Source organism: Dasypus novemcinctus, unplaced genomic scaffold (genome assembly GCF_030445035.2).
Source record: "Dasypus novemcinctus isolate mDasNov1 unplaced genomic scaffold, mDasNov1.1.hap2 scaffold_69, whole genome shotgun sequence".
Taxonomy (NCBI): Eukaryota; Metazoa; Chordata; class Mammalia; order Cingulata; family Dasypodidae; genus Dasypus; species Dasypus novemcinctus.
In genome coordinates this window covers 1,737,588-1,748,284 of record NW_026688628.1, presented here as the reverse complement: position 1 = coordinate 1,748,284, position 10,697 = coordinate 1,737,588, and the positions used below count along the sequence as shown (strand labels likewise).

At 40.8% G+C, this 10,697-nt stretch overlaps 1 protein-coding gene across 1 annotated transcript; it reads left to right on the top strand.

Moving 5' to 3' along the window:
* Positions 1–514: 514 nt before the first annotated feature.
* LOC131277855 (olfactory receptor 7A17-like) lies at positions 515–1,555 on the top strand. Its single transcript, XM_058292955.2, has one exon. The coding sequence runs from the start codon at positions 515–517 to the stop codon at positions 1,553–1,555; it is 1,041 nt and encodes a 346-aa protein (XP_058148938.2).
* Positions 1,556–10,697: the final 9,142 nt, after the last annotated feature.

Sequence of the window (10,697 nt, the reverse complement as noted above, 5' to 3'; positions counted from 1 at the left end):
GCCTTCTTTTCCTTTAGGTGCCTCTTTGAATTTCACATCATATATGGGACTTTTCTGAACACCAAGTGAAAAAAAGCTCCATCATTTCACTTTTTTTACCTGCTTTCTTTTCCTTAAAGCATGTGAAATCATCCCCTTTGTAATATGATTGTGTTTTAATTGCATGTATTCTATATGTGCTGATGGTTGGGACTTTTGAGTTACAGCATTGTAAACTCATTGCCACAACTCTACTTGCCTCTTAGTCACAACTCAATACATATTCCACAAATGAATGAATATCTCATGAAATCCATAGTGTTCATGAATTCTTGGTAAAGGGCTGAGTTTGGGGGATGGAATTCCTAGTCAGAGGTGGCACTACAAATACCCTAAAGGGATAAGATCTATATAAATAATATAATATTAAATTTATCACTGAAATAGGCAATGTAACATTTCTGTTTGGATAGTGCTACTTGCTTTGTGAAACTATCCATGTTCCTTTTTGTTTCTTCTTAGTCTCATCAGGCACATGGGACCTGGAAATGAAACGCAAATTTCAGAATTTCTTCTCCTGGGATTTACAGAAGTTCCAGAAGTGCAACCCCTCCTCTTTGGGTTGTTCCTGTCCATGTACCTGGTCACCATTTTTGGGAACCTGGTCATCATCCTGGCCGTCATCATTGACTGTCACCTCCACACACCCATGTACTTCTTCCTCTCAATCTTGTCCCTTTGTGATATTGGTTTATCCTCCACTACTGTCCCAAAGATGCTGGTGAACATCCAGGCACAGAGTAGAGTCATAACCTATGCAGGCTGCCTCACCCAGATGTATTTTTTCTTGCTCTTTGGAGGGTTGGATGACTGCCTCCTGGCCGTGATGGCCTATGACCGCTTTGTGGCCATCTGCCACCCCCTTCACTATACAGTCTCTATGAAACCCCAGATCTGTGTCCTGATGGCTCTGGGGTCCTGGACCATGAGTGTTATGGAATCCTGTTTACAGAGTTTATTGGTGTCACAACTGTCCTTTTGTTCAAGTGTAGAAATCCCAAACTTTTTCTGTGAACTTCGTCAGATGGTCCAACTTGCCTGTTCTGACACTTTTCTCAATTACTTAGTAATGTATTTAATAGCTGGAGTGCTGGCCGGGGGTCCCCTTGCTGGAATCCTTTTCTCCTACTATAAGATTGTTTCCTCTGTATTTGCAATCTCGTCAGCTCAGGGGAAATATAAAGCATTTTCAACCTGTGCATCTCACCTCTCAGTAGTCTCCTTATTTTATTTCACGACCATAGGGGTGTACCTCAGTCCTGCTGCTTCAAACAACACACATTCAGGTGCACCAGCCGCGGTCATGTACACTATGGTCACACCCATGCTGAACCCCTTCATCTATAGTCTGAGGAATAAAGATATAAAGAAGGCTCTGAAAAAAATGCTTTGGGAGGAAAGTCTGCAAAGTGTCATTTGTCTTGCAGCAGCTGAAAGGCCAGTTTTAGCAGCTCCTAAACCTTCAGAGCTACATATTTCCTTTCTTTGTTCAGTAGGTGCATATAGACCTGCCTAGAGTCAAGATGACCTCAAAAATGAAGAAGTAAAATTTTAAAGCACACATTGTTTTATAGAGCAAGATTTTATTTTTGATAAGGAAAGAGTTCTCCTTGAAGTATGCATGATTCATGTACATGTTTAAGGAGTTTTTCAGTGTTGTTCAGGAATGGGTTGCATTTTCTGAATAATTTCATTGGATCACCTCCTGTTCCTGCTTGAATTCTACCAATGCTGCCTATGAATATCACTTCTTGATTTCCTCTGAATAGAATATCTGCTTTTGTTCAAAACTGTCATAAAATTTAAAGAGGTGACAAAATACAACCTAGGTATTTCCTCTATCAGTCAGTAATTTATCTCTTGTATGTTCAAATCTCTAATCTATATTCTTTTCTTAAAAAAATCAAATTTATTGATACAGCTTAATAAAGCATACAATCCACCCAGAGTGTTCAATTAATGGTATTTGGTTAATCACATAGACCTGTATTCATTAATTTCTAATAAATATTCTTGATCAGATATGACTAAAAACAGGAGGTTGACATTTTGGCTATCATACCTCTGTTAATGGAGTGTTCTGATTTGCAGCCATAAATTGCTACTGCACAAACCTCCATGCCATTGCAAGTACTTATGGCTACCTAGATGGTGACATTCATTGTATGATATTTTAAAAAACAATTTTATTAAATAATAATCACACAGTGTACAATACATACAAAGTGTACATTCAGTTGCCTTTGGTATAATTAAAGGCTTCTTCATCACTGAAATCAACTTTATTTACTTTTACAATTTATTTTTTTTATTTTTATTTATTTATTTTTAATTTTCTTAAATTTTTTATTTTTTTATTCATTTTTTAAAAATATTACATTTAAAAAATATGAGGTCCCCATTCACTCTCACCACCCCCACCCCACCATTCCCTCCACAGCCACACTCTCCCCCATCATCACGACACATCCATTGCATTTGGTGAGTACATCTCTGGGCATTGCTGCACATCATGGTCAATGGTCCACATCATAGCCCATACTCTCCCATGTTCCATCCAGTGGACTGTGGGAGGATCTACAATGTCCGGTAATTGTCCCTGCAACACCACCCAGGACAACTTCAAGTCCCAAAAATGCCTCCACATTTCATCTCTTCCTCCCATTCCCTGCACCCAGCAACCACCATGGCCACTTTTTCCACAGGAATGCCACATTTTCTCAATTACTAACCACAATAGTTCATGAATAGAATATCAGTAAGTCCACTCTGATCCTTACTGTATTCCTCTTTCCTGTGGACCTTGGCTTGTTTGTGTCCATTCCACATCTATGTCAAGAGGGGGCTTACAGTCCATATGGATACTGGATGTAATCCTCCTGCTTTCAGTTGTAGGCACTCTTGGCTCTGTGGTGTGGTGGTTGACATTCTTCAACTCCATGTTAGCTGAGTGGGATAAGTCCAATAAACCAGAGTGTAGGAGCTTGAAGTCTGTTGAGGCTCAGGGCCTGGCTATCATATTGTCAGTCCAGGGATTCAGATCCCCTAGATCGATCTTAAACCCCAGCATCAACTACAATTCCAGTAAAGTAACAGGGAAGGCTTGTGAAAAGAGATCACATCTGAGTCCAGCTCCATCACGCAGAGAAACCAACTCCAAAGAAGGGCCAAGTGACATGGCAGTGAACTCCATCTGCCATGACCATAAAACCTGTGGGTCTCTTTAGCCCTCAAAAGAACCAATACCTGGGGTTGTATCTACTTTATCTGTCACTGAGACTTTGCTCAGGTGTGCATAAGGGCAATCCTTCTGACAAACTCCAGACTCTTTTTTAGAGACTCATAGCCATATAAACTCGTTTGTCCTTTCCATTTCCCCCTTAATTTAGGTCAAACAGCATTTTTAACTCCTGTTATTATATGTAGACAGGGATATTCTGCTGGTCCACGTTGAACCTTTAATTAAAGGTCATTTTCTAGTTACATGATCAGCTGGTACTTGGTAGTGATCCCTCTGTGCCAGGCAGGCTCATCCCCGGGTGTCATGTCCCATGCTGGGGGAAAGGCAGTGCATTTATATGCTGAGTTTGGCTTTGAGACTGGCCACATTTGAGTAACACGGAGGCTGTCAGGAGGGAACCCTTAGGCACAGTGCTGCTCTAGGCCATGTTCTTATTTCAGGTGTGCAGGCTCACAAGCATAGTCATTAGTATCAGGGACTCGCTGTTGGACCCTCCTTCCTTCCTGGTCTTTGTTGTTGCACCCAGGGGACTGCTGCTACTCCCCTAGGGACCAAGGAAGAGCCCCCCCGACCGGCCAGGAACCCAACACTCCCCCAGTTGTTGTTTTTAATTGTTTCCACTATGAGTATATCCAAACATTTCCATGCACCCCAGACACATGCCCTGTATAACTCCCTGTCAACCCTATGTTCCCTGTCAATAACATCCCATACCAGTATTCCTCTGCTGCCATTGTTGAACCACTCTGTGATCCAAAACTTCCTGAAAAGTGAAACCCAATATAATGCCAGGTTCCCCTAATAGTAAAATGGAATATAGCGATGAGTTTAAAGGTTAGATACAGGATACATATTGATTTGGAAAATTCTACAGCCTATCTTTTTCTTTTTCTTTTTCCTAATTATTGTGCTTCTCTTCACAGGAGCCCTAGATTACAGTAATTCATATATACAATGTACAGTACTCCCACATATCCAATATAAAATCTTTTCCCTTCCACAGCAATAATCTTTTAACATATTCATACCATATTTACTGAAACTGATATACAGATATTGAGACAATAGCTTTCAAACAAGGTAACATTTTTGTTTACATTGTGGTTTATACTTTAGGCTATACAATTTTTAAAATGTTTAATATCCTATGTTTTACATTATGATTTACATTATTAGTCTGTCAGCCCCTATATGTTTTTTGGTATCATATTACATGTTTTATATCCATCCTCGTGTACACTTGTGAAACACTTCTATTGCCCTCACTGTTACGTTGGTTCCATCTATTCAATATCTATCCCCCCCCCCTCCTTGGGGCCCACAATGACAGTCAATCTTCATTTCTTGAGGGCCATGTTCAGAGATACTTGCACCAGTGTTGAGGGCTTGACATGATCAACTGCCCTAATGCCCTGGGAGCCACCATTTCTCTTGAGAGATACAGTTCCCTCTATTTGATGGCATTAGTCCTCCCCAGGATGTGGGTATACCTTCACTCTCATTATATGGGTCTCTACCTGATGGTATAACCCACTCTGGCAAAATGAGCATTCACATATTCCCTAGAAGTCTGCTTTAAATCAGATTATCCCCTTTAAGTATCTTAAACAGGTAACTTTCCTTATTATATTTTAAAAGGTTTCCTCAGCATTATACTCTCAACCAACACTTGATATTCTCCTATGTTAATATTCCCCCAATTTCTTGGGCAATATTACCCATTTGTCCATCCCTAGCCACCCTCAAGGCCACAAAGACCCACTCAAAGGTAACACTATGCCCCCATTTTATCCCTTCCTTGTACACATACTTACTGCCAGCTTATCATAGATTTCCCCTATGTAGATGTCAGTTTATATCCTTCCTCTACCCCCCGATTTCCTGTAAGCCTATCTTCCAGTCTCTAGCTCTCTGAGGCAGATTGGTTTACTTATTTCATATCATTGAGGTCATGTAGTATTTGTCCTTCAATGCCTGGGTTGCTTCAATCAACATAAGGTTCTCAAGATTTATCCATGTTATCATGTATGTTTGTAGTGTATTTGTTCTGAAAGCCGAATAGTATTCCATTGTATGTATATATCACATTTTATTGATCCACTCATCTGTTCAAGGGCATTTGGGTTGATTCCAACTTTTGGCAATACTGAACAATGCTGCTATGAACATTGGTGTGCATATATTGGTTTGTGTCCTTTTTTCCAGCTCTGCTGGGTATATACCCAGCAGTGGAATTGCTGGGTCATATGGCAAATCTATGGTTAGTTTTTTGAGAAACCGCCATACTGTCCTCCAGAATGGTTGGATCCTTCTGCATTCACACCAGCAGTGGATGACTGTTCCCATTTCTTCACATTCTCTCCAGCATTTGGATTCTTCTGTTTTTTTCAAAGCTGCCAATCTTATGGGAGTAAGATGGTATCTCATTGTAGTTTTGATTTGCATTTCCCTGATAGCTAAATATTTGGAGCATTTTTCATGCGCTTTTTAGCCATTTGTATTTCTTCTTTGGAGAAGTGTCTGTTTAGATCTTTTTCCCATTTTTTAAATGGGTTGTTTATCTTTTAATTTCAAGATATAGGAGTTCTTTATATTTGCAAGTTATAAGTCTCTTATCGGATATACGCTTGCCAAATATTTTCTCCCATTGTGTGGGCACCCTTTTTACTTTCTTGACAAACTCCTTTGAGGAGCAGAAGGCTTTAATTTTGAGGAAGTCCCATTTATCTATTTGTTCTTTTGCTGCTCGTTCTTTTGGTATGATGTTCATGAAGACGTTTCCAATTACAAGGTCTTGTAGATGTTTCCTTACACTGCTTCCCAAAGTCTTTATGGTCTTGGCTCTTATATTTAGGTCTTTGATCCATCTAGAGTTGATCTTTGTATAAGGTGTGAGATGGTAATCCTCTTTCATTCTTCTACATATGGATATCTAGTTCTCCAGGCACCATTTGTTAAATAAGCCATTCTCTCCCAGTTGAGAGGGTTTGGTGGCTTTAGCGAATATTATACGGCTATATATATGAGGTTCTACATCAGAACATTCGATTCAATTCCATTGGTCTGTGTGTCTCTCCTTATGCCAATACCATGCTGTTTTCACTACTGTAGATTTGTGGTATGTGTTGAAGTCAGGTAGTGTGATTCCTCCAATTTCATTTTTCTTTCTCAAAATGTCTTTGGCTATTCGGGGCCTCTTTCCTTTCCAAATAAATTTCATAGTTAGTTTTTTCAGTTCCTTAAGGAAGGCTGTATTGATTTTTATTGGGATTGCATTGAATGTGTAGATCAGTTTTGGTAGGATAGACATCTTAATAATATTTAGCCTTCCTATCCATGAACAGGGAATATTCTTCCTTTATTTAGGTCTTCTTTGATTTCCTTGAACAGTCTTGTGAAGTTTATAGTGTATAAGTTTTTTACATCTTTAGTTAAATTTATTCCTAAATATTTGATTTTTTAATTTACTATTGTAAATGGTATTTGTTTCTTGATTTCCTCCTGAGCTTGCTCATTATTGGTGTACAGAAATGCTACTGATTTTTGCGCATTGATCTTATAACCTGTGACTTTACTGAACTCATTTATGAGTTCTAGAAGCTTTGTTGTAGACCTCTCAGGGTTTTCTATGTATAGGATCATGTCATCTGCAAATAATGAAATTTTGACTTCTTCCTTTCCAATTTGAATGCCTTTTATATCTGGTTCTTGCCTCAGTGCTCAAGCAAGTACTTCTAAGACACTGTTAAATAGAAGAGGAGACAGTGGGCATCCTTGTCTTGTTCCTGACTTTAGAGGGAAGGATTTTAGGATTTCTCCATTATAAACAATGTTGGCTGTAGGTTTTTCATATATACTCTTTATCATGTTAAAAAAATTTCCTTGTATTCCGATCTTTTGGAGTGTCTTTATAAAGAAAGGGTGCTGTATTTTGTCTAAAGCTTTTTCTGCATCTATAGATATAATCATGTGATTTCTGTCCTTCAATCAGTTTATATGGTGTATTACATTCATTGATTTTCTTATTTTTTTTTAATTTCTTTTTTTTATTGACTTTGTAATAATATTACATTAAAAATATATATGTGAGGTCCCATTCATCCCCACCCCCCCCACCCCCCCCTCCCCCCCCAACAACACTCGTTCCCATCATCATGACATATCCATCGGACTTGGTAAGTACATCTTTGGGCACCTCTGCACCTCATAGACAATGGTTCACATCATGGCCCATACTCTTCTCCATTCCATCCAGTGGGCCCTGTGAGGATTTACACTGTCCGGTGATTACCTCTGAGGCACCATCCAGGGCAGCTCCATGTCCCTTAGACGCCTCCACCTCTCATCTCTTCCTGCACTTCCCCATACCCATCGTCCACCATGTCCACTTTTCCCAATCCAATGCCACCTCTTCTATGTGGACATTGGATTGGTTGTGTCCATTGCACCTCTATGTCATGAGGAGGCTCAGATTCCACATGGATGCTGGATGCAATCCTCCCATTTTCAGTTGTAATCACTCTAGGCTCCATGGTGTGGTGATTGTCCTTCTTCAACTCCATCTTAGCTGAGTGTGGTAAGTCCAATAAATCAGATTGTAGGTGCTGGAGTCTGTTGAGGCTCAGGACCTGGCTATCACATTGTCGGTCCAGAGATTCAAATCCCCTAAATATATCTTAAACCCCAACATTAACTGCACCTCCAGCACATTAGCATGAAAGTCTTATGAAGGGAGATCCCATCTGAGTCCAGATTCATCACACATAAACACCATTTCCAAAGAGGGGCCATCTGCCCTGGTAGTCAACCCCATCGGCCATGACCATAACTCTCATGGGTCTCTTTAGCCTTCAAAGGATCCAATATCTGGGGGTTGTATCTGCTTTATCTGTCTCTCTGACTCTGCTCAGTTGTGCATGAGGGCAATCCTTCTCCCAGCCTCCAGACTCTTTTTTAGAAACTCGTAGCCATATAAACTCATTTCTCCTTTCCATTTCCCCCTTACTTTAGGTCAAACAGCATTTTAAAGTCATGTTATTTTATGTAGACATGGATATTCTGCTGATCCGCATTGATTCTTCCGTATAAGGTCCTTTTCCAGTTGTTTCATCAGTTGGTATTTGATAGTGGTGCTCGTTGCCAGGGAGGCTCATCCCCGGGTGTCATGTCCCATGCTGGAGGGAAGGCATTGCATTTACATGCTGAGTTTGGCTTCGAGACTGGCCACATTTGAGTAACATGAAGGCTGACAGGAGGAAATTCCCAGGCACAATGTTGCTCTAGGCCTTGTTCTTATTTTAGGTTTATCAGCTAACAAGCATAGTCATTAGCATCAGGGGCTCACTGTTGAACCCTCACTCCCTCCCGGTCCCTGCTGCTGTACCTGGGAGACTGTCGCTGCTCCCCTAGGGACCACGACAGAGCACCACCGGCCAGGAACCCAGTACCCCCCCCTGCTGTGGTTTTTAATTGTTGCCACTATGAGTATATCGAATCATTACCATGCACCCTGGACATATGTTCTGTACAGCTCCCTGTCAGCCATATATCACCTGTCATTGGTATCCCATACCAGTATCCCTCCATGGCCATTGTTGAAACACTCTGTGATCCAGAACTCCCCGAAATTTGAGGCCCAATATAATGTCATGGTCCCTTACTAGAGAATGGCATATAGCGATGGGTTTAAAGGATAGATAAAGAACTTGGATAAAGTTAGATAAAGAACTTAGATAAAGAATGTTGACTTGAAAAAATTCCACATCCTATCCTTTTTTTTTTTTCCCCCCCTAATTATTCAGCATTTCTTCATAGGAGTCCTAGACCACAGCAATGCATATATATAATATACAGCATTCCCATACATCCACCACAAAACCTTTTTCCTTCCACAGCGATACTCTTACACCCTATTCACATCATATTTACTTAAGGTGATGTACAGAGTCTGAGATATTAGCTTTCTAACAAGGTAATATCTGTGCTTACATTATGGTGCATACTTTAGGATACACAGTTCTTTACATTTTTAGTTATCCTATGTTTTACATTATGGTTTACATTATCAGTCTGTCATCTCCTATATGTTATGGTGTAATATTACATGTTTTATATCCATCCTTGTGTACTCTCAAGAAATTCCTCTCTTGCCCCCCATTTACTTTGGTTCCACACATTTAACGTCCATTTTCCCTTCCACCTTGGTGCCCACAGTGACAGCCAACCTCCGTTTCCTGAGGAGCCACTTCCAGAGATAGATGGAATAGTGTTCAGGGCCTAACTTGCTCAACTGCCCCAATGCCCCGGGAGCCACCCTTTCTCTCGAGGGATAGAGTTCCCTCTATTTGGTGGCATTAGTCCTCCCCAGGATGTGGGTCCACCCCCACTCTCACTACTTGGGCTTCTACCCCATGGTGTCACCCACTCTGGCAGAATGAGCATTTAGACATTCCCCAGGAGCCCGTCCTGCATCAGACCCTCCCCTCCGAGCATTCTAAACAGGTAACCCTCTTTATTATATTTTGTTATGATTTTCTCGGCATTTTACTCTCCACCACCTCCTGTCCCTCTCCTGAGTTCGTATGCTACCCCTCCCTCCCCCCACTTTTGAGCAACGTTACCCAACCGTCCCTCCCCAGCCACCCTCAAACCCCTAAAGCCCCAACCAAAGGCAACCCCTTGCCCCCATTTTATCTCTTCTTTGTGTTCATACTTACCACCATCTCGTCTTAAATTCCACCCCTGCAGACATCGGCTCATATCCTTCCTCTATTCTCCGATTTCCTCTAAGCCTATCGTTCAGTCTCTTGCTATCTAGGGCAGCTTGTTTATTTCATATCATTGAGGTCATGTAGTATTTGTCCTTCAATGTCTGGGTTGCTTCACTCAACATAAGGTTCTCAAGATTCATCCATGTTATCACATGTGTTTGTAGTGTGTTTGTTCTTACAGCCGAGTAGTATTCCATTGTGTGTATATACCACATTTTATTGATCAACTCATCTGTTGATGGGCATTAGGGTTGATTCCAACTTTTGGCAATAGTGAACAATGCTGCTATGAACATTGGTGTACATATATCGGTTTGTGTCCTTGTTTTCAGTTCTGCTGGGTATATACCCAGCAGTGGTATTGCTGGGTCATATGGCAAATCTATGGCTAGTTTTTTGAGAAACCGCCATACTGTCCTCCAGAATGGTTGGATCCTTCTGCATTCCCACCAGCAGTGGATGAGTGTTCCCCTTCCTTCACATCCTCTCCAGCACTTGTATTCTTCTGTTTTTTTCATAGCTGCCAATCTTATGGGTGTAAGATGGTATCTCATTGTAGTTTTGATTTGCATTTCCCTGATAGCTAGAGATTTGGAACATTTTTTCATGTGCTTTCTTGCCATTTGTATTTCTTCTTAGGAGAAGTG

Bases quoted from the DNA above. Each gene is read 5' to 3' on its own strand.
- LOC131277855 (XM_058292955.2), top strand. From the start codon at position 515: ATGGGACCTGGAAATGAAACGCAAATTTCAGAATTTCTTCTCCTGGGA.